Source organism: Trachemys scripta, chromosome 13 (assembly GCF_013100865.1).
Source record: "Trachemys scripta elegans isolate TJP31775 chromosome 13, CAS_Tse_1.0, whole genome shotgun sequence".
In the NCBI taxonomy this organism is placed as follows: Eukaryota; Metazoa; Chordata; order Testudines; family Emydidae; genus Trachemys; species Trachemys scripta.
The window spans coordinates 25,858,416-25,883,464 of record NC_048310.1 but is presented as its reverse complement, the minus strand read 5'-3'; the positions used below and the strand labels follow the sequence as shown (position 1 = coordinate 25,883,464).

Here is a 25,049-nt window from a genome sequence, read left to right as displayed (position 1 = left end):
ATGTCAGCTATTACTACAAATGTTGTATACACAGGTATAACTGCTTTATGTTCCCTCTCTTTCCCAGACATGCCCTTCATCTCCAGAATCACAGGAAAATATTCTACATTGGTAGAAGTGTTTTAACAGAACTGTTTTCACTCTGCTATGGATTTGGCTTCTCATGCTGTTCCGATTCGCATGGGTCACTAACCCTTTGGGAACCATGTGGGATGTGCTAAAATGTTCCTGCAGGGGTTATATGGATGTGTGCGCCAAGCTACATTCCAAAGCAATTTAACCAATATGTCATTCTCAAAACCAAGTTAGCTTAGTGCTAGCAAGGCTCGGGCTTGTATTCTAAATCTGCCACACACATATATTTATTTTTGTGGTGGACTGTAATGACTGTGAAAGACCATTATATTTTGTCCTCATTCTTTTACATTTTCACAAGATGTTTAAATATTTTTAAGTACCAGTGACAATGAACAAAAATCAGAAAAAGAAATTAAGCCTCACAGAACACTTAAATGACTACGTGCTTGCCTTAAATTCAAAAGGAAGAGCAAATTCAGAAAGGAGGTTGGAACTCTGACTTGCAGAGGTTTCTGTACAGTGAACATGTGTGCCAGACTATATAGCTCAATGGGAGTGGGCTAAGGATGCAATTTTCTGAACTGTCTTGAGTATTTAAGTCAATCAGGATTTATGCATTTTTTTTGTTTAACTGTATCCCTTTTATAGATAAAGGCCTACCTAAAAAGCCAAATTCTGCGCCTTGAGCTCAGTGGGACCAGGATTTGGTCCAAAATGGACATGCAGCCATTGGTGTTTGTGTATTGGAACACTGGTCTACAAAAATTCAAGTTTTGCCTGTGTGTAACATGCACATGTAACTTGCAAGGCTCACCTGTTGAATTGTGGGGTGGGGGGGCGGAGGAAATACTAAACTGCTCATGAAAATGTGAGTGCTTGCACATGCAATGGCTGCATGCTCACTTTGGACCAAATCCTGGTCCTACTGAAGTGAGAAGCCAAATGCTGGAACTTTCTGTTGCTCCTCTGCTGTGGACCTCTTCAGAAAAATCTGCTCTGAACTCATTAGCAGTACCATTTCCAGACATGTATGATAGAACACAGTTCAAGAGAAAACTAGGGCTAAATTATGCCCTTAGATGCATGTCTGTGGCTATCAGTGACATCAGTGGGAGGCATGCGTGTATCCAAGGGAAAATCTTGGTCTTTGTTGCTTGTTTACTCTTTGTTGTAATGTTCCTGAGTACTTGTACTCTACTAATTCCAAAACTCTGATCTTGCTGCATCAAATGGCACTAGTAAACCTCTTCCACCTGATGCAGTACAGAGCTACTTATATATCCCTTGATCCTGCAATCTGATGTGAACAGGTAGATCTCTATGCCCTTGTGGCATTCGGTTGCTTTTAGTGCAAGCCAGCACAGGTACAGGGATCCATCAGTGCAGATCAGGTTGCAGGATTAGGTGGGAATAAAAAACTGAAAGGAAATTCAAGTGTGGTGTTAGCCACCTCCATTATATTACAATTATTCAACCATCTTAGTGAGGTACAATCACTTATCATGGAATCAAGCGGATCACCTCTCTCCCATTGATTCAATATTTGTTCTAGGACTTTGTATTTTGTGGTGTGTTAGGAAATAGATTGTCTCTAGATTGTGTTTAAACCTTGAAGTGACTCAACTGCCAGCCCCAATGATTTGTGATTTCTTCTGTTGCAGATCCAGACTTCACTTACCTAGGAGGTATTTTAAATCCCATCCCAGGTCGAGTATTACAATAACAATTTATTTGTACATGAAATTTTTAATCAATCTCATCTTGCATTTGACAACGAGTTGTATGTTCTTTCTAGACTGCCAATTTGAGCTTTCAGGAGCTGATGGAATAGTACGTTCCAGTCAAGTAGAACAAGAAGAGAAAACAAAACCTGGACAAGCAATTGACTGCATATGGACAATTAAGGCTACTCCAAATGCTAAGGCAAGTCCATTTGTATCATTCAATATATAATGGGCTTCTAGCCCATTAGTAATAGGGAATGGTCATTAGTAATTATTTACAAAATGTCTTACTTTCATTTAAATTAATTGGCTATTGGCAGTTGAGGAAATTAAGATAGATACTTGTTTCTAAAATAAATGTAACTGCAGGTCCCTGGTGAGGCAGCTATTTTTCCCTGACCTGAAATTTATAATGTTTAGGCACTTTGATAATTTTATGGGCCACATGTTTAAATGGCCTGCAACTTGGCCTCAAGTTTAATGAGTACAGTTAGCTGCAGACAAAGGGTAGTCTTAGGTAATGTCTGTTACCTGATACGTGAGCAAAATATAGATTACTACATATGAGTGTGACACTGAAGTTTTACCATCTTATGCATTGACCAAGTAACTGTGTTTCTGAGATTCTTCTTGGAGTATGTGTCAGTGTAGGTGTACTTGTGCCTAATGCACACAAGCACACAAGACTCTTTCAATAGCCTTGGCAGTCAGGGTTGAGAACATCCCCTGTGCCTACTTGTCCTCCCATAAGAGGGCATAAAGAGTGGAGTGGCTGTAACCCTCCCTCAGCTCTCAAAGTCAACATAGCAGTGAGACAGAAGTGTCCAAGCTGCAATTCTCTAAAGAAGAAATCTTACCTTCACACTCTCAAAACATGGAAGGAGATTTATATAAATAAAAATGCTAATCCTCCTGTGCAGTGGGGCAAAGTGCGTTGCACCATGGTGGACTTCAAACCCTGGATCCTATGACTGACCTCCATCAAGGTCGATGTCTCTTTTGCATAGAGGTGATCCACCTTTTCTTCCAGGGCTTATAAATGCAGGTACACTTGGCTCAAGCTACAGCTGCTAGATCAGTCCATGAGGGTCATTTTGAGCCCACAGAATGCTCCTCGCATCACCTCACTCAGAAGACTGACTGTCTTCCTTGTGGCTGTTGCTTCAGCCGGCTGAATAAGTGAGCTTCAGGCTGCAATATTTCAGAGAGAAATAGTGCTACTAATTCATTCAAACCAAATCAACCAGGCTACCTCTCTTCCCAAAACCACACTCCGCGCACTAGATGTATCCAGGACTTCGCTTTAGTCCTGTCAATGTAATGAAGCAGTCAGACTGTTGTCCTATCTTTCTGGCTATAGCCAAGGTAATCTCATCAAAATGACTTGCATCGAATTAACTATTTTGAATCTCACTGTTACACAGTTGGTGTACCTCACCCATCGAACATCAAGGCTCACTCCTCCTGCTTCAGAAATGTATCAGTAACAGAAATTTATCTGCAAAGCAGTGATGTGGAGTAAACCACTGACCTTTGTGAAATGTTAGAGCTGGGATTTACCTACTAGGTCAGATGCCACGGTCAGGAGAGTAGTACACAATTTACTGTTCAATGGATGCAACAGGAACTCCATCCCGAGGGGAATGGGGATACTGCTTACTAGTCCCTTACAGTGGAGTCCAAGCTCTCTCATACTCTAAGAAGAAAGAACAGTTACTTACCCTACAGTAACTATGGATCTTCGAGATAATGTAAGCAGTGTGGATCCCATGACTCTCCCTCCATCCTCACTTATAAAGAATCCCATCTCAAGCACACCTACCGTGGGATCCACACTGACTACATCTTGAACTACAGTTCCTATAGGGTAAGTAATGGCTGTTTATGCTGCATGTCTACGTATGATAGGATACAAAATAGCATGATGCGAGGAAAAAAAAAAAGTAGGGAAGAAGTGAATATTCTTCAGTAGAGCTGATCAGAAAATGGGTACTGTCTTTCCCTGCCCCCTCTCACCCCCCCACCCCACCAAAAAATTGACTTAGTATTTCAATAAACTTTTTTTTGGCTGAAACCTTTAGCAAAACCTCAGTTTTCCACAGAAAGCAGACACTTTCTTTAATTTAGTTGAAAAATCAGTTTAGACAGAAAACTTTCCAACAGCTCTGGTTCTCCAGCTTCCCAAATAGTACCAAAAATAACTACCTAAACCATAAGAATAATAGGGGACAAAAGAGTAAGGTAATTACAGCAGAATAAAATAACTTTATTACATGTTTTGAGGAAGTAACTCATGACTCCCAAGAGCTCTATCCTAGAGTAAGTTATAGAAATTGTTCTTTCAGAAATGATTTGCAAAAATCATTTTTTCTCTTTTGTTTTCTATTTGGAGTACTCCATGCCTAAATTATTTTAATAAATATTATTGAATGTTGCTTAAAGCGAGTTCTCTAGTTAAGTGGCTCTTGAGATTAGATTATCTTCCTAAATGATTTGAGGTTTACACTTATTTTTAAACTGTCATGCTAAAGTTGGTCTCCTGAGTTCTGGTTTTGACAGGATTATGACATTGAACGGTTGTATGGAGCAGCCTTGGGTGTTTTGTCCTTTTCTGAGAGAGAGAAAATTTTCAATTTTCCAAATTTGATTTTTTTTTGTAATAAAAATAAATCTGAAAATTGACAGTCAATGAAGACTTAAAAAAAGGCCTGTGCATCATTGAAATTCTGAAGATAACCTTCAGGGATTCAGAAAAGTTCTATAATATATTAATATTCTAATGAGGAAGCCTCTGATACTATTACCTTCTCTGGGGGCAGCAGAAATCCTAAAAATTCTTTTCAGTAGGCATAGAAACCAGATGCATCTTTAACTGAGCAGAAACTTTTTGGAAACATTGTGCCCTTGATTTGAGTACACAGCCTAGAGTAAGGGTGCAATATGAGTGCTAGATTGAGTATTAATGTTTTATTCCTTCCATTATAGTTCCACAGCAGGAATAAAAATCCAATTAAGCAATAGTTATGAGAGTTATATATTTCAGGCTAAATGCTGAGGACCTGCAGCTCTCTCTGACTTCAGGGGGATATGAAGTCAACAAAAGCTACCGCTGCTGTAATAATGGGGGACAGTGAGGAGAGACAAAAAACACTCACCTAAATGGTACTTTACAATTTGCAATAATCACAGGCTGACGCAGGTTACAGTGAAAAAGTTTCAGATATAAACTACTAGAGGAAGTATTTTCTCAGATGAAGGGGAAAAAATAATATGAGACAGACTGGCTTTCAAATATGGTGCGTAAGGGGCATAGTACCAGCATCTTGCCTGTGGAGAACATTAGGAAGTGCAATGGCTTGGGAGTACTAACGGTGCTAGGGGGAATATGGACTACCCTGCCACCCATTAAGTTGCCTGTGGGCCTTGCTACTGTGTAGACATACCCTAGTGCACTGCAATAAGACATCTGCAGCTGGCCGGTGTCAGCTGACTCAGGTTGTAGGGCTATAAAATTGCAGCGAAGACAGCAGAAACCCAGAGCCCAGGCTGCAGCCCAAGCTTGGACATCTAGCATTGCAATTTTATAGCTCCAAACCCAAGTCAGCAGACACAGGCCAGCCACTGGTGCTTTATTGTAGTGTAGACGTACCCTGAAAGTTTCGTAGTGCACTTTGTTTTGACATACTGCTGTTTCAAACAAACAGCAGTATGTGAAAACATGCTACAGAACTTTTAGTGCCCAGGGGCAGGGTCTACACAACAACTTAGTGATGGCAAGCTAGTGTCCTGTACATTCATACCCTGGTTTGCTGCTCACTAGGTCTCTGTGCAGATAAGTGCTTAATATAGTATAAGGATGAAATTTTTAAAAGCTCTAAATAACTAAGGAGCACAAGTCCCACTGACTCTTACTAGTCCCTTATTTTCTTTTGAAAATTCCCCCCACCTTCCAGTATTGTCATTCTGATGTGAAAATTTTAAAACATTTGTATAAAAATATAAACCAGATCCTCCTCCCCCCCCCCCCCTTTTTTTTTTTTTAACTTACAAAATCATGTCACATTCATTTCAGGAAAAATAAGCATTGATCTGAGTCTAGTAATTTGTCTGTCACAGTAGCCGGTATCAAAAGACTTAAAAAGGTGACAACCTCAAGTGGGCAGTTCTGGAATAGCTCGCCCATATGAGCAGCTTATGTCTAACCCTGCATCAATTAGAAGTTAGCGCATGCCCAGAAATCTCCTTAGTTGTTCCCTTTATTCCTTGCAAGTTCAGCAAATCTACAACGTCTCACAGGTGTCTGCTGCAGATGCATCTGAAGGCAAATAGTTTAAATTTGTCTATTTCTCTTCAAACTCCACCTTATTATGTATGGTCTGCTGTAATATATAGTCCTCAGTCTTGTCTTTGGGCTGGATTTCCAGCCTCTGAGGGATACCAGTTTGACTCACATAATCTCTTGAATCTTACCCTTTAACTCTGGTTTTGTTTTTTTTTGGTTTTTTTTACATTCCTGCTTCTATTTAGGTTGTTTGCGCCTTCTGTGACTGATTCATTTAATAGCCTCCATGCAGAGTTAAAGGACTTTTGTTGCCTTATTTTTGACTTTAAGACTCAAATAGATTTCTCTGGTTGTTTTTTTGAAATCCATCTTTCTAAAGTTCAGAAACCCGCTACAGGAAAAAGCTTTTTCCCAAAATTCTGAAAAATAAATCCTTGCATTTTTTCCTGTATATTCCTTACATCTGTTCTAGAATGTGCTTAAAATCAGCTCTCTTCAGCCTGCACCATTTTGTATTACGAGCTTTGCTTTTCTTGTAAGCTTATGGAGAGAACAAGTTAGTCAATTTTCATTGGAAAGTTCTTGTCATTTATTGATACTTAGGACAAAAGTAATTGCAAATAATAATCCATAATGATGTCATTTTGTGAGGGAATCACTGGTTATGAAACTATAAGCATACAACACAAGAGTTTGTGAACTGGGAGTTCCATGCCTATATAAGGAGGACAGAATACTGTAATCAGGGTCCACTGGGAGGTCTAAGAGAAACTCTGTCCTGTTTTATTACTAAGGCATTCTGTTTTACTTTTCTTAGAGGTTGTGGGGTTTTGTTTTAAACAGATTTATTTGAGATTCCTGGACTACCAAATGGAGCACTCAAACGAATGCAAGAGAAACTTTGTAGCTGTATATGATGGAAGCAGTTCCATTGAAAACCTGAAGGCAAAGTTTTGCAGCACAGTAGCAAACGATGTGATGCTGCAGACTGGAACAGGAGTGGTACGGATGTGGGCAGATGAGGGTAGCAGACTCAGCAGATTCAGAATGCTGTTCACTTCATTTGTCGATCGTAAGTACATCCTCAGTTATCTTCTTCGTAGCCAAGCGCTGAATGTATTTAAGAAAAAGCATCAGCTTTGTGTTATATGAGCACCAGGCATAACAAAAAATGTTGATTCTCAATTCACACTGAGGGAACCACAGTACTCACTTTATTATTGTTCATGGGTACTGTTCCTGGGGGAAGATTCTCTCTCATAAAGGCCTGTCTTACATTTGAACCAAGTAATAGCCAGTCTCAGACACTAAGCCTTTTCTTGCAAGGCGTTCCATAGCCAGGGTCCTGCTCTTCCCCAGCATCTGTTAATTTAAATCTAGATTCCCCCTGCTGTGTTGCCTGTGAAGCAAAGTTTTCTTGGATGGGGAGGCAGCCTTTGAGTGAGTTGGGTCCCAATCTGTTAGGGACTCCATAGGTTAAGACCAGGACTGTGAATGCTGTTCTGAGATTCTGTATGGATTGCATATAAAAGGTTTAATGATGATGCTCGCAAGGCTTATGATTTAAGGTGTTTTAAAAGGATGTTTTAGGTGGGACTACATTTAATAGTAGGTTAATATACTACCCCTTATTCTGCATACTTTACTCCTAATCTGGCTGAGTTTCATAGCCTCAATCTGTTCCCATGTGGGCACACATCCATATCACACCAGATAATTTGAAACAGTTGTCAGGCTCACTACAGGAGAAGCTAGAACTTGGAACTGGAGAGCAGGCATGAGGTATGTTGGAAGAGCAGTATGGAAACCTAGCACAGAGTTTGCTTATTGCATATCTGCCATCTGACTCTAGTACAATCATTCTTGCGCTTTTTTCTTAATGTTAAGTTTCCAATGAATATGACCTCAATAATAGATATTGTACAGGTTTGGTTGTAAAGAGAGCAAAACTAATTGGCAATGCTGCTGTTTCTTTGCCTCATCCTGGAAGTGATACCGCTCAACACCTTGCAGGGTTGGACTTTTTTTAAAGTCCAAATTATCTGTTTTATAGTGTATTTTATTGTTTCATAAAACATTAGCGTTCAAGATATACTCAGATAAAAATGTACTTGCCCTGAAATAATCTCTGTTGTGATGGTGATTTTTAAGAGGAATATGATATTGCTACTTTATGGATATGACATTAAGAAACAACTACAGATATTCCAGAAACTTGTCTAGGGTTTTAATACGCTTTTCACACTTTAACGTTCCTTTTCTGCAACTACCACTTTTAGGTACTGGTTGCTAACCAAAATTACAAAGGCTGTTTTGCTTTCTTCAATTCACTTCCTTAGCTACAATGATGAATAATAATGGTTGTTCTGGTGAGACTAGGCTCTAGCTTTGAATTTAGAAGATTCGTTTCAACAGGTCAAACGATCAGTTCATATTATAAATATTGATTTTTTTTTTTCCCCATTCTTGCTTCTCCAACAAGCTGAAGTGATGAACAGGTATAAAGATATCTGCTTTTTCAAAGAAAGGAGTCCGTCTAATCAAAAAATCATTGCCAAAAGCAAGTCTGTAAAGATATGTACAGTTCTTGCCTATCTCCCAGCTTGAGGTTTGATACCTAAGGAGAAAGATAATGAGTTGATTTAAAAAAAAAAAAAAAAAAAAAGCCAATGAAACAGAGCATTTCGTGTACACCTTTATCCTGATATAACACTAATTCGGATACAAGGCGGTTTCACCTATAACACAGTAAGATTTTTTTTGGGGGGGGGGCACCCAAGGACAGCGTTATATGGGGGTAGAGGTGTATATTAAAATATCCTTGTTATAAGCAAACTTCAGTGCTCAGAATAGTGAAATTATGTGCTTATTCTTTTTTCAGATCATTGAGCACTTTTTTCTCTTCTACCTTGTTACTGATTTGTAATTGTATGAATCCATCCCTGAAAACAATCAATATTTCTGAGGAGGTTTACATAAATGAATAATTCTGCATGACATATTCAGTTCACGCCTACCCATTTCAGACTGCAGCTGTGACTGAAATAGCATAACTCAGCTAAAGGGGATGAGATAATAGAATGTGTTTTGGTTTTTCCCTGATACACTATATGAACACCACTACCTATATTAAAAGAACCTTATTAAGTTTGCGAAGTCAAGCACTCAAAAATAAGGAAATGCTAGAATTAAGGTTGCCTTAATTTAGCCTTGTTGTGCATATGTGTTATGATCTTAAGTGATTACATACTATTTTTTTCCACAGGTGCCCTGACTCATTCAGGTGCTCACTTAACGATCATATTTCAATATTGTGTTCTCCTCAGTGTTCAGTGTGTGGCCCTAAACCTTATTACTGTAGTTTTTCCTCATGGACTCTTCCAAGGTGCTCACCACTCTAGTGTCTGACTACTTCAAGTATTGATCTTCATAACACCTCTGTGAAGTGAAGATATAACATGATCCACATTTTACAGATTGGGAGCTGAGGTACTAAGAGATTAAGGTCTAAAGTATCCACTAAGTCTGGGTGCCTAATGTGAAATGCCTAGGACCAGAGTACTAAGCTCTTTGTATTCAGGGATAGCTCCCATTGACTTCAGGTGCAGTTGTGAATGAGCACCGTTTCTGTAAATCAGGCCCCAGGGTCCCAAGTGGGGCATCCAGAAAAGAGGAATTCTTAATCAGTGACCCCCTGTGAACAATTCTGCTTACATGACATGCACAGCATCACATAGGAACTTGTGTGACAGAGGCAGGGATCAAATCACAGTCCACCAGAGTGGCATTCAGTTGCCTTAACCAGGACACCCTCCTTTCTTTGCCAGCAATTCCCTCTCATTCACTATGTGCCTTCCAACTTCTTGAACAAATGAGAGAGAGGATCCTACAGAAAAAAAGCTTTTACAACACAACCCTGATTCGACTCCAGAGCAGGGGTCCTGTGGGGGGGGAAAAAGAGTAGGTGATCATTTAGTGAAAGACTGTATTGTGTCCAGTAAACCTTAAATCTGGCATTTCCTAACTTTTGAGTGTTTGCTTTTACAACCTGAATAACATTTTTCAATGTAGTTTTGAGTAGGAGTATTCTTATGGCTCTCTGCTCTCAGTTCCAGTGCCTGGCTGCTTCCAAGCCTGGAGCAGCGCTTACCAGGAAAGTCCAGCTTTACCCCTGTAGCCTTGGACTGAAGCATTCTCAGTCATTCTTGTGGGGATGGTGCATATGCAGTCCAATCAGCCACTAAGAGCTGGGAGCATGCTCAGTAGGGACAGAACAGTTAGAAACTTCAGCTGTTAACAATCTACAACTCTACTGAGCTAGGAAGTGAGTTTGTTTTTGAAAAACAATCAGTTGGTCAGATTTTCCCAGGGATTGCAAAAGTCACATCCCTGACACAAGACCACCACCAAAAAACTTCAGGACCCTGTTCCAGAGCATTTGAATGCTGGAGCATTTCAAAGGAAAAAAATCTCAATAATTTAACAGACAAATTTTTTACTTAGTCGTCTTCTTGGAAACAGCTGAACCATTTTGGCTGACATTTCAAAAAATTCAGCTTGAGGCAGACACCCAGCATGGAAAATTTCAGCTCAGATGGTTGGGTTTTGCACAGTTACATGCTACTGAAAACAGAGTCCTATAATGGGAAATGTTGAGCAACCTGAATAGGTGGTGTTAGCAGTATCACGTATAATACTTGGCTATTAGAAGAGAGAATACTGTATATTGATGGGCCAGTTGATCCTTGCCCCTTGTGCAGCAAAGAGCCTTCTAATCCTTGCCCCCCTGCCCCATATTTGGAAACTTGTCAAGGAGGGGAGTGCAGCCCATATGTTCCATCCAGGCAGATGTGAGACTACAAACCTTCTCCTTTTGGAATGGAAGAGGCAACAGAGAGAGTCAAAGCCTTGCTCCTCCATACCAGTCCACAAAGCTGGGTGGGTGCAGAAAAACTCCCCTGAACCTAAGGTACCTAAGGGAGAAACACTGATTTCAGGGGCATAATTCTTTTAGTTCCCCAAGAGGTGGGATGGCTGTATACCACCCCAGTCACTAAATAGCACACTCTGGGCCTAAGTTTGTGAAAGGAACAGAAGGCATTTTCATTAGAATATTCAGTGCACAAGCAACTATACAGAGAGACGACATCCTCTCTTAGTAAAGCACAGTTAAACTACCTGAAGATAGATTAACACTGAATAGCATTGTTATGTTCATTATCTACAATAGACAACATTCTGACACAAGAATCAATGTACCATTGTACCAAGTATTAACACTCAGTGTACATGGAGATAATGATACTAACCTCCTTTGTAAAGCCCTTTAAGATCTTTAGATAAAAAATGCTATGTAAGAGCCAGGTGTTGTTATGATGATGGTGTATTATAGCTAGACCATGAGTTCTCAAACTGAGTCATAACCCCTCAGGGGGTTGTGAGGTTATTACATGGGATGTTGCTGAAGTGGGGCTGTCAACCTACACCCCAAGCCCGGCTTCACCTCCAGCATTTATAATGGTGCTAAATATTTAAATAAGTGTTTTTAATGTATAAGGGTGGGGGGTTGCACTCGGAGGCTTGCTGTGTGAAAGGAGTCACCAATACAAAGTTTGAGAACGACTGAGCTAGACCTAGGGCTCCTAGTTGATTCATAGCTACTTGAAAACTGAACATGTCATGAAACATCAATTTCATTTACAGGATGACCAGGACTTGGGGGATAAAGCAGACTCTTAGTTGCCCAATATCATTAGCGGAGTCTCCAGAAATTTTGGCCCAGTACATTAGGGCAGCTCTCTACTATTGAGGAAAACGCCAAGGTCTTCAATGTCCACACCACCTCAGTTTTTAAATTCTCATTCAAAAGACTCTTCCCCCCCCCCCCATCCCAATTCTCCATTTGCAGTAAACTGCATGGTATTCAACTGATCTTCCTTGGAAGAATAAAGAGTTTAGTTTCTTTTGCCAGGAATCACACACTGTTCTTGGTAATGTACATATTTCAAAACCAAAATGCTTTTAAAAAAAATCCAGGGATGGAAAAAGGAAAGAATGTTTGTTTACAATTCATCAGCCAGGTATATGTCAAGTTTCATACCTTACAGTGAACCTCAAAATGACATGGCTAAGAGAAAGTATTACCAAAAAAGTTCAGTTTTCATCGAAGTCCTGGTCTGATGCTATATCCCATAGTTATTCTTCCCTCAAAAAGCACTCAGTTCTATCCAACAGTTTCTTTGGTGTTCCAGAAATTACATCTTGCAGGAGTAGGCTATCAATTTTATAATCTCTTCTAAATTTTAAAAAAATCTAGTCAGTTTTTCTATCCACATGTGGTCTCAGTCCAAGAAGCTTAATAGTGATTTGGATCTCCAACATTTCCACTCTTAAGTGGCAGATTTTTTTCTCTTTATATATGCTACTTGAAATGCTGGATACCCACCCATTTCTCAGTCTGAATCACTTAAGGTCCTTTTCTGTTTGCGCTATTCAGTGCTTGGTGCTATCCAGTCTAACTTCCATGTTTCCAACCAGAACAGTAGCTGATCCAGTTTCATATTCATAAGTACTATAGCTGCATGAGTTTTATCCTGTCATTCCAGATGAAGGGCATGTAAGGTTGTGACTTGGACACCAGCATCAGAACAGATTCTCTTTCCAGTAAAGGAGCAACTAGTTAAGTACAGTAGAATCTCAGAGTTACAAACCCCTTGGGAATGGAGGTTGTTCTTTCAAAAGTTTACATTGACTTAATACAGCTGAAAATTGACTTAAGACAGCTTTGAAACTTAACTTTGCAGAAGTAAAGTGCTGCTTTTAACCATCTTAATTTAAATGAAACAAGCATAGAAACCGTTTCCTTACCTTGTCAAATCTTTTTTTAAACTTTCCCTTTATTTTTTTAGTAGCTTATGTTTTAACACAGTACTGTACTGGCTTTTTTGGGGGGCGGGGGTTGTCTCTGCTGCTGCCTGATTGCATACTTCCAGTTCCAAATGAGGTGTGTGGTTGACTGGTCAGTTCGTAACTCTGGTGCTCATAACTCTGAGGTTCTACTGTAGTTAAAGAAGCAGCCAGAGTTTGAACAGGCAAAAACCTTGGGACCTTATTCTTCACTATTGGCACTTAAAATAAATGAAGGGCCAGATTTTCAAAAGAACCCAGGATCCAGCATCTCCCATTGAGAACAAACTGGCCCCTATTTATGCACCTGAATGGGAACAGAGCTTTCTGGAAAATTTGGCCACTTATTTGGATGCTTAACTGTTAGGTGCTCAGCTCTTTTGCATATCTAGCTCAAAATCGCTATACATTCAAATTCAATAGTAAAAAGAAATTAAATGGATAAATGGAAGTTGCTTTGAAAAGGCAATGCCTCAAATATTACCTTCCTCCTCTACTGCCTTAAGCCTCTCATTGTTAATTCATACAGTGCCTCTTCTCCACAACTTCCCATGAATTAATAATACTGTAAAGCACTGTTCTTCAAAGGATCTCAAAGCACTTTCCAAGTATTAAAATTTTTGCAACACCCAGTCAAGGAAAGTGTGTAAAACAATCAATGATATTTAGAAGTATTGAAATTACTAAGATAAAAATTGGGTAACATGCATCTTCTAAGAAGTTCCTAAATTACGTATGACAAAAGCTTTGATTCAAAGAGTTGAGACTACAAACAGGATCCTCTGTGGATCTATTTCTTTCCAATATAGAGGAACCAATTGATAACATGAAAATAAAGCTCAGAAGCAGTGCACATGAGCTTGTGGAATTCAGCACAGTAAGAAATGGGATCACATGAAGCAGCAGTACAAAGACATTGGTTTTAAGGAAGGCAAATTTAGAGGGTTAAGAAATATAGGCTTAAAACCTCCATTAATTCTGCAGGCAAAACTCCAACTGAAGCAATTAGGACCTAGGGGTTTAACTGAGGGGAAGACATTCCCACTTGGCATCCTCTCCGTCACTCACCCCTTGGATTCACGTCAGCATTTGTGAACCCCAGATGCTCAAGCATGAGTTATCTGGGAAATATGTAATAAACGGACATGTGAGCAAGACAAGCCACTACCTTCTCCTGCAAAAAGAACAGGAGTACTTGTGGCACCTTAGAGACTAACAAATTTATTTATGCTCTAATAAATTTGTTAGTCTCTAAGGTGCCACAAGTACTCCTGTTCTTTTTGCGGATACAGACTAACACGGCTGCTACACTGATACTTTCTCCTGGACAGAATTAGAAGTTCTGAGCTGTACACCACTGTCCTTACATTAAAATCAATGCTGATATGTAACTGACTTCGAGCAATACAGAAATCTCTAATGTGTAAATACTACATTATTGATGTAGAAAAATGGAACACACAAACTGTATATTAGGTAGAATATCAAAAGCAGTGTCCTAAAGCAGAAATCATATGCTCCATATACTGAAAATGGATGCTTTCACACTGTTCTAATGTCAAGGGCATGAAATACGATAGAAATTTAAAATCCTCTTTAGAGAGAATGTATATTTTATTTTTTCAAATTTCTTATAATCAGCTGCCAGCTAAAGGCTGGTCTCCCTTGGACCCTCTATTATCTGCAATAAAAAGGGCTCATTCATGAGCAGGAGTTCACCTCTTTCACCTCAAAGGTCCAAATGACCACTATACAGTATAGCAATAACCATCAAATCACAGGTGGCAGGTTTGTTACAGTGTTTACACTACTGTTGCCTACCTGCCAGGCATTTCTAAATGTTTATAAAGCACCTTGAGATCATCAGAGGGAAGGCACTATAGAAGTGCTGAATGCTACTATTTATTATTACCACTGAATCTCCACTTTAGCTATATAATGTATTTTTTTGTACTAGCTTCCCAGTTGGTTTTGGATTCTGTTCATTTAATCTACAAAGCTCTACAGGGCTTGAGGCCAAGCGACATCTCTCTTCATATGGACTGTCTCACTGGCTGGTAGCAGCAGGGATGTTCTGTTTGAAAATGCCAAGATTTGAATTCCTGAGAAGAGAGTTCTTAGGAAAGGGACCTCGAGTGGGGAACTCATTCCCTCACAGTCTGCAAGAACTGGAATTTGACCTTCACTTAACAGCCTAGGTCTGGAAGTGCTGGAAGAAGGGTAGGAACTTCAGCTGCCTCAGACCTACACCGCATCTCCTTTGATTTTTCATGTTTCAGAGCAGAAATTTGTCATGTCTCATTCATCTGTAAAGCATGATGCACCTATGGTATTCTGTACAGGTAGGAAGTATACTCTTCAGGGAATAGGGTGACCAGATGTCCCAATTTTATAGGGACAGTCCCGATTTTTGGGTCTTTTTCTTATATAAGCTCCTATTACCCTCCACCCACTGTCTGATTTTTCACACTTGCTGTCTGGTCACCCTATAAGGGAACAAACTGACTTCCTGTGAGTTTGGAAAGCATGTGGCACATTTTGGGCACTACTGCAATCTAAATAATCAACAAGTAATTCAGAATGCAATATAATGCTATAAGATAGGCATTTAAGACAATAGAAGCTTTTTCCATCACGTGCATTGGGTGGCTAACCAGTGTATGGCTCTTTTTGCTAACCAGTTTGATCAGTACTGTTTTGTTCATAGTATCTGATGTGCATCCAGAAGCAACCCCAAATGGGTGTATACTAAGCTATTTAATAAGGGATATGCGGGGAAAACTCATGTAATGTGAAATCTTAGATCAGTCAGTGAAAGAATGAATATGCATATTGAGAAATATAAGGTTTCTTCACAGACTTTGTGCACTCTACGCTCTTAACTTGTTTTTTCTTCTCTCCTGCAGCTCCATGTTCAGGCAGCACTTACTTTTGCCATAGCAACATGTGCATCAATAATTCTTTAGTCTGCAATGGCATTCAAAACTGTGCATACCCTTGGGATGAAAATCATTGCAAAGGTGAATATAGTGCAAAGCATAACCTTGGTGATCCAGGATTGTCAGTTAGCCTTTCATTTAAGAAAGTCATAAAACATCTTTTCCTGCAAATGTGCTGAAGACAGCTATTCTACTAAACTCAGGGAGATGTTCCAAATTTTTAATTTAAAACCAGGAGGCCTATGAGCAGGGTTGAAGAATGTACCTGCCCTATAATTGAACATTACATGCCCTTCACACAGCATACTTTAAACTTTACACAGAACATTGGACTTACTAAGTATATGCTTCTGTATTTGCCTGATTTGTACCACTACCATCTATTCCTAAACCTTGTTGCTTTTGTGGGAAAAAAATCTGTTTTTTAAAGGAGGCCCCTTTATGTTACAGTGTGAAAATAATATAAATGTAGTTACTAAGCTAAAATGTATTGTGTCACAGCAAGTATTATACACATTCCTAATCAGAAATGGTTTTCTGAGATGTTTGCTTTAACTACAGGTGCTTTTCTGAAATATACACCTTTCCTAGAATGCTTCACAAACCCACTGCAATATGTGAGATTTATTTATTAAATATATAGCAACAAAGCAATACCATCTTGCCCAGCATGTTTAACTACTGTGAGCTGAACTAAATTACTCACTATATTTTGGATTCAGATGTGAACAGAATTCTTAATATTTAGCATCACAGCAAAAAAAAAAAAAAAAAAACCCAAACCCAGAAAGCAGTAAATATTTTTACTGTTTTCCAATGAATATTCTGTTGCATTCATACAAGTTTCTTTTAGTCATCCAGGACAAATACTTTTTCCAGAGCAAAAATTGCTAGAAATTTGTCTCCAAGTGTGGGAAACCTGCTGTAATCAAATACTACCATCTTGTGTACTTTCATAGGAAGTGCTATCAAGTTACTTTTTTTTTTTTAAACTGATCTTATGATGTGGACTATTAAATAACTTGCAACGCAATACGTAGGTACAGTTCAGTCATGATAAATAGTATGGTTAGATTTTTTTTTTTAATAGTGGTGTTGGTTTTTAAAGGACAAGATAATTTGGGGGCCTGGTTTTTCCTCCATTCAAATCAATATGAGTTTTGCCATGGGCACCAATAGGAGTAGGATTGGGCCCTTTATGTATGAGCATTTGTAGCTATGCAAGCTAAAGAAATGATATGCTGTTTAATCAAATTTTAGTTTTCAGAATGTAAACTGATTATCACGGGGTCAGGAAGTAACCCATACCCCAACTAAATAGGTTTGTTGGATTAGGGGAGGGTCCCACCAGCCTCTGAAGTATCATGTGTTTGTCGCTACTGAAGGCAGGGTACTGGATTTAATGAACCACTGCATTGATTCAATATGGCAAATCCCACAAATCTATAAATTCATTACATTTCTACGGTTGTTCTAATGTAACTTCTCTTTCCCCCAAAATTATGGGCCATATTCTGCTCTGGAATGTTTGTGTGAATCTCAGGGAAAATAGCACCACTTATGAGAGCAGAGCATGGTCCTCGCCTGAAATTACACGCTGTTCAGTGGGCTCAGTCCTTGCTCATCCCATATGAGACGAAACTCCATTGTAATCAGTGAGTTTTGTCCGAGTCAGGACTAATGCTTAAAACATACAGGGCCAAATTCTGCTCTCACTCACAGGGATGCAGTGCCCATTAATGGAGCCAATGCTTAATTAATAGACATTTGTACCCATATGAATGACCTCAGCATATGACCTGCTCTGTTATTTACACTTTTCATTATCTTAAATCTTTGCATATAAAGTCCAACCTCAAATTTTACTGAATTATTTCTGATTAGACATTTTAAACCGACTCAAAAGCCAACCCTTTCTCTTTTTTTGCAGAGAAGAAAAAAGCTGGACTGTTTGAACAAATCACCAAAACTCATGGAACCGTCATTGGAATTACTTCAGGGATAGTTTTGGTTCTTCTCATAATTTCAATTCTGGTGCAAGTAAAGCAGCCTCGCAAAAAGGTTATGGCCTGCAAAACTGCTTTTAATAAAACCGGCTTCCAAGAAGTATTTGATCCGCCACATTATGAACTGTTCTCATTAAGGGATAAAGAGATTTCTACAGACTTGGCTGACTTATCAGAAGAACTTGAGAACTATCAGAAAATGAGACGTTCTTCTACTGCTTCGAGATGTATTCATGACCATCACTGTGGCTCTCAAGCTTCCAGTATAAAACAAAGCAGGACCAACCTCAGTTCCATGGAACTTCCTTTCCGCAATGATTTTGCACAACCTCAGCCGATGAAAACATTTAATAGCACCTTCAAGAAAAGTAGTTACACATTTAAACAGGCCCATGACTGCCCTGAGCAGGTCATAGAAGACAGAGTGATGGAGGAGATTCCTTGTGAAATTTATGTGAGAGGACGAGAGGATGCTGCACAAGGCTCATTATCTATTGACTTTTAATCTCCTGCTAAAAGTGAAATTGGTATGTGTGGGAATCTGACACACACTGTGTATATATAAAAATGTACCCTATGTAGTGTGTATAGGTATACACACTTTTTAGCTTACTGTATCCAATTTTTTTTTTTTTTTTTAAAGGAAAGCTCTTCGTAACCAATAATTGTTGCAGTTGTGGACTTTGCCCTCATCCCCCGCAAGCTGTCACTTCGGTTGAGCAACAAAACAGAAGGTTTTGCATGGGAACTATTAGTTAAAAATATTCTTAACTAAATCTGAAAATGACTAGATTATTTTTCTGCCCTCCCTTTCATATTATTTCTTTTCCTTTGTTAAATAGTTAGTTTTCAGACCAATTTTAACTAGTTTAAGTAAATAAAAATGGTTAAAGGCACCACCTATTTTGACACAGATGTCTTATCATATTTATCGAATTGCAGCTAGAGTTACTGTGGTAAGTGCCAATTAAGATGAGTTATGTTGCATCCACCTATTGCATCTTGACTAGTTTTTATATTGCTGCCTTTAATTATTGGCTCCTTAGTCTCTGTATTCTGTGAGAAATATGTGAAATGGTCTATTGCCTTTTAACAGTATTATCTTAGCTATATTCATTTTAGTATCTTTGGGAATATATGGCCTTTGTGGATAAGATTTAACCCAATTCTCAAGTATGTCTTTTTAGACACAGACTTTACACAATGGCTTCTTTCAGGAAGATGTAGATTTTCAAAAGCATAGGAGTGGGCCAATTTCTGCTATGTGTTACAGCCATGCAACTCTGGCTCTGTTTTTTTCTATTACTTGCATAAAAAAACTCCATTGACTGTTTTATATATTTCTGTCTCCTGTAGTGATTCTAGTGCTATATTCCTTATGCAGCGCACCCCCCAACCCGCATTGAAATCCAGGCTTGATACTCAATTGGTGTCTTAATTGCACAAAAAGTACAGGATGAAGCCTGCTACATGTTACACTTTGAGATCTATGTGATAACTAAGGTGTATGAAATTGTTGAGGACAAAGAAATCTGAAAGTAACTGAATGAGCCTTTTAGCACTTAAGACTATCACATTTTTCTAGCACTTGTGTCCATGCTGCAAAAATGCACATTTCATTTTTTTTAAGTGCAGCTTAGACCTTGTTTTTTTTACAGCTCAAGACAATTTGTAAAACAGCAATTCTCATGGATTTTTTTAGACTTTTGATATAATTTGATACTAATACAAACTGTTTATTAAATCAAGATTTAACAGCTGTTCAGTAAGCCTCTTTCAGTGTCCCCATTAGCAGCATTGAATAACAGTCAGTGATTGGTGTGTACATTGTAACTTGTAAAGAATACTTAATGACATACAGTAGCCTTTTTACTCCCTGATTTGTTTGGATTTATTTTGTTTGGGTTTTTTTGTTTACACAGGAACTGTTACTGTTTCACTAAATGTGACCTTACAGTTCTCAGTTACTGGACATATCCTGTATTAAGAAATGTACATAAAGACAAAATTATCTTTTTTTTTTTTTTGTTCTGACTGCAGACTGCAATGAAATTTAATTTAGTTACGGGAGGTTTCTGCACTGCAAGGACATATCAGTTGCTGGGAATGTGTGTAAAACAGACTATTTTTCCTGTTTAAGATTAAAACAAATGAGACTTAATCGCTGGTTTCCTGACAAGGTATGATTTGATGGTGGCAAACAAAACTATTATTTCTGTCCCCTTATAGCAATGGTGTTTATTTAAAGTTAGGAACACTCATTCTCTGTTTGCTTTATTACAAGCAAGTTGAAATTGATACTGAATCCAAGAATCAGAACATCTGTTAGACTGACGCATACTACTTCTATCAAAGCAATGCAATCAGGCTTAGTTTACCTAATATAGATGGACAGTAAATGAAAGTGTGTAGACATTCATTGAAATGTTATCCATAAGATTTTCAGCTGTCTTAAGAAAATAACAGTAATTAGCTCAGCCTGAATTCCATTTCCCATAAAACAAAACACTAGCCCCAAAGAGAAATGCTAAGTGGGTATCCATCAGAATGCTGAGAACAGCCATTTGAAAAGAAAAGCCAGCATCTTGGGTTAGGATTTTAGACCCAGAGTTGGTAAGTCTTTTTTGGCTTTAATCAAAAAACACAACCTGCTGTGTGCTTACAACTTAAAGGATCACATAGCACTGTTCCCACCCTTTCTCCTATCCACTCATTTCTGCAGTATTTTGATTTGTTCTCAGTACATGGGTGTAGACAGGGTCAGAATTTGGCTAGATATGATTGTTTCCCCAGATATTCATCACTAAAACACCAACATTTACTCAGCAGTGGTACTTGTGATACTGCCATCTGTTCCAGGGATGGCCAAACTTACTGACCCTTTGAGCTGCACACAACAATCTTCAGAAGTTCAAGAGCTAGGGTACACCTGCCAGAACTTGGGCCTTCTGCCCCGCATGAGGCACCTGCTGGGCAAAAGCCCCACCCTGCTGCAAGGCAGAGGTCCCAAGCCTGGTAGGTGGAGAATGGAGGTGGTGTGGGCGGGGGGCTCCATGAGCCACAATTTGGCCACCCCGATCTATAACTTGATACTGAGATAGCTTAAACATCAAAATGCTGTCTGCTGCATGATTTACTTCTTGTTAACTGGCCCTACAATTTTTTTACCCTTTAATCAAAATATGAGAGGAACAATCCAGGACTCCTGGAAGGGGTACAGGGGGTTATCTAGAGTTGCATATAGCTATGATTCATCATGACACTGAACTGCCACAGGGTTAACTCAAATTTGACACAGAGATGGACTCTGAAATGCTGTAGCATTTCAGGGATCACAGAAATCTTAATTTATACAAGAAAAATGACATTTTCTTGCTTAAGAACATAATCTTCATACTGTGTACTAAGGACAAAGGAGGAGCAGTATACATTCAACACACTCAATTAAAAGGAAGTGACAGAAGAGCTAACAAATTTTCTTTGAGAACACCCGTGCTAAAATTCACATTTTTATGTACTGAAAACCCCACCATATCCATCTGTTAGGTCTTTGCACAGTTAGGAAAGTCACTATGTATCAGCAGGGACATAGGGAAAAGACACTTTTAATAAATCATACATCATCACATGGGTGGATTACTCAACTTTCCTATTTAGCTAAACTTTACGTGCCCACGCGCGCAGCCCTGAGCCACTCTCCCCCTATATGCCGCTCTACTGCCTATATGCTCCACCAACAATGTCCAAGTAGTACTTGTCACTGGTGCCTGAAAAGCCAGAATGAAGTTGGGACTAGAGCAGTGTGAAATTGAGAGACTTCAATTCAGAAGGGCTCATGCGAACATTTTATTCAACTTTAATCCTCTTCTATTTTCAACTCTGCTTTTCAGATTCAAATATACTCATGCCAAAATTCAGACAAAGCTACTTACTCTCACCTGGTTTCAACACAAATCCATGTATCACCCCAGTGCTTGCTCCTTTCACCAAATGAAAGGTTCCAATCGCTAACAAAGCCAAACGTACACAAGTTACACTGAGAAATGTTAAAGACTATTCTAACTGTAACCAATTGGAGCAGTTAAATAATTTACATGTTAATACTATATACATTTCTCTATAAAAAAATCTATTTCAGCATCTATCTATTCCTGCTTTGAATGTGATTGTTTGTGTTATCACTTCGTGAACTAGCTGTGTGATGCAAAGAGTGATATCTGCAAAGTTTTTGCTTTTGTGATGATCTTTTCTCTCCTCCTAACCGTCCCTGTGTAGAGGATAAATGCTGATAAAAATGGACTCCAGTACACTATGTATTTTGTCTCCAATCTGAGATGAGTGTAGCCATGAAAGTGAAAGGCTATTTTCATTCAGTTTTTTTTGCTACACTCCATTTTGCAGAATCAGCTTAACTAAATCTGTTCTCCAACAAAAGCCATTGTTGATAATCCAAAATACAACAAATAAAACAGCTTAATTTCTATAAGCCTATTTGATCCTATAGAGTCAAGCCTAGAGACAAACAAAGTGAAGACCTCAAGTCTTTGTATTATCCAGGTGCTATTTCTACCAGTGGGTTTTAATCAAAGAAATGCATGTTGTTTATGAGTCAGATCTGACCAGGGAGAGAAAAGTGCTGCGACAAACCAACAAACAGGTACATAGCACATACACACTGCAAGATAAATGTTAAAAGTCACTGGGTTTTGGCTGATAGCTGCCCCACACACAGACACCTGCTGCTCTTCCATAACTGTAAGGGTGGTTGTGTCTAGGAGCTGTTGCTGGGTATTGGGTATAGTAGATACATAAATGCATGAGGCCAGATTCTCTTTTCTGTTCCAACCCCTTTGCACGGCACTTCTGGTGCAAATGGAGAAGGGAGCAGCAAGCATTGTCCCCCATCCCCTAAGAACACCCACTCAGAGGGGCTGGAGACCTGCTCCAATTTGAAGAGATTAGATTGTAGACACATGGAATTTCCCTCTGCCACCTCTACTGTTACAGCCTAGGTTACTTGACCTCAGTTCCTCAGATCTCACAGTCTGGCCCAAAAGGGTTGTTTCTGAAAACCACTTCAATTGGGTCACATTTTAGAAGCAATCCTCTCTGATTTTACCTGAACTTTAGAACTGTTGTGTGCTAGCTGGGTCAGTTGTTAAAAGGACAGAAAATAGCTTCAATTTCTACCCCGCAACAAGCCAGAAAGTCTCAGAGGGGAACACGGGACGCAAAGAGGAATATGAGGGGTAGTATACTGGAAAAGGAGGAAAAACATGGCCGGTGAATGCAGAGGATGGACTAGGGACAAGACACTGTGGGGGAATATAGAAGAAGAATTAAGTGTAGCAGAAGAGTAGGTGGGAAAGGGAGAGAGACATGACCGTGACAAGGGAGGAGGAAAGGGATAGAATGACAGCTCCCCCTCCTCTAGGGCTAGGAGAGGGTTAGTGTATTTCCCCATGGAAAGGTTACCAAAAAGGCCCCACATTCTTGTGTATGGTTTTTCTGGTTGAATTTGAATCTTAAATGCTCATGTACAATTTGAAGGTAGGCAGCTTCTCCTTCAAAGAGTCTAAAAACCTAAAGCTAATTTAAAAAATAAAACATTTTTATAATATTCATCATTTTTAAACCATTCTTGTATTTTTGGAATCTGACAAATTTTGAACAGTTGAGACTGACAATGCTGCCAGCAGTTAGATAATGAGCAACATGCAGGCTCTCTGCACTTCCACTCCCCTGACTCGAAAACACAGGTTCTGATGGTTGCTTTAAGTCCAAAGCATTAGATTGTACCCTTATTCTGACCAGACCGGGGCACCTGCATAACACCAGTCCCCTATGCCCATCTCCATTAATCTGAGCTGGAAGGAGTTGAAGACAGATCAAGATATACATGCTAAAAAGTCATGGACTGCACTCATGGGCCCTAAACCCCATCATGGTACACCCTTCCCGCTTAGTTATTTGGGGAGGGAGACTGGAGGTGCAACAGTTGAAGCATGTGATTGGCACCACAGCTTTTCAGGTTTTTGTCAGTGTTTAAAAGCACTGTGCTAAAATTCTGGTTTCAGAAAACAAAATCACCTTCCCAGCCGAGATGTCAGATAAAGAGCAGGTGAGCCCCACATATGTCAGAGCTCCCAGGGTTACTTCCTATTAAAATGTTTTGCTTTCTTAAAGAAAGGAAGCGGAGACGCAAGTGTGTGTCTCCCCTTAACCTAACATGAATATAGTAAGATTAGAATAAATTAATCAATTCTTTGGCAGTTAATTGTATTATGGAGAAATAGTTTTACCATAAATTATGCAAGTGCTTTTTTATTTTAGGAGCATACTATGTCCATGTTCTGTGCTACCAGGCTCATCTGAACAAGTCAAAAAGAAAGAGCAGACAATCTGTATAAACACTTGTATTCAATTTCTACAGCACTAGACTGTGGAAACTACAACAATCCAAAGCATGAACCTTCTTTCAGGTCTATTGGCAAAGCCAGCCACCAGCATGAACCTCTAAGAAGGTTAAGTCCCAAGGAGGTGTGAAACTACATTATGCTTCATTCTAAATGCAAACTAGGTGACAATTAAATCATAACCACTGGATATTGTCCTTTCTGAGGTAATGGCCAATTCTCCCTCGAATCTAATGACATTACTTTCAAGGTGGTAAAGCATGCAATTCTATTTAATCAATATGTTAGCTTCCCTCACTTCATTAAACACCCTTAATACATCCCTAATGTTGAGGCTGCCAACTGTTTACTGGATAGTCTCAGTTACTGCTGGATTAGTACCTGAAAAGATGGTTCAAAGACTGATTTGTGGGAGAAGGAAGACTCGTGAAAACATTTAGCAGGGTAAAAGAAATTATTAGAAATAAAATGAAAAATAAATAAATGCCAGGTCTCTTTGGCCAGGTCTCTTTTGGCTACACTTGAGAATTCACAGCGCTGCCGCGGCAGCGCTGCGAAGCACGAGTGTAGTCACGCCAGCGCTCGCAGCGCTGCAAGTACTCCACCTCTCCCAGGGGAATAGCTTGCAGTGCTGCGAGCGAGCGTGCAGCACTGCAGGCGCTGATTTTACAGCGCTGCGCTCGGGGGGGGGGGGGGGG

The 25,049-nt window shown here is 39.3% G+C and overlaps 1 protein-coding gene and 1 long non-coding RNA gene across 2 annotated transcripts in view; one reads left to right on the top strand and one right to left on the bottom strand.

Moving 5' to 3' along the window:
- The window catches only part of NETO2 (neuropilin and tolloid like 2), a 31,860-nt gene extending 8,342 nt beyond the window's left edge, over positions 1–23,518 (top strand). The window contains exons 4-8 of the mRNA XM_034788876.1: positions 1,740–1,784; positions 1,874–2,001; positions 6,928–7,156; positions 15,897–16,010; positions 17,860–23,518. Coding sequence (XP_034644767.1) covers positions 1,740–1,784; positions 1,874–2,001; positions 6,928–7,156; positions 15,897–16,010; positions 17,860–18,440 — 1,097 coding nt within the window. The 3' untranslated portion in view covers positions 18,441–23,518. The remainder of the gene's footprint in view (positions 1–1,739; positions 1,785–1,873; positions 2,002–6,927; positions 7,157–15,896; positions 16,011–17,859) is intronic.
- Positions 7,071–25,049, bottom strand: part of LOC117886814 — a 100,127-nt gene continuing 82,148 nt past the window's right edge. Inside the window, exon 3 of the long non-coding RNA XR_004648060.1 lies at positions 7,071–7,194. This is a non-coding gene — a long non-coding RNA (uncharacterized LOC117886814). The remainder of the gene's footprint in view (positions 7,195–25,049) is intronic.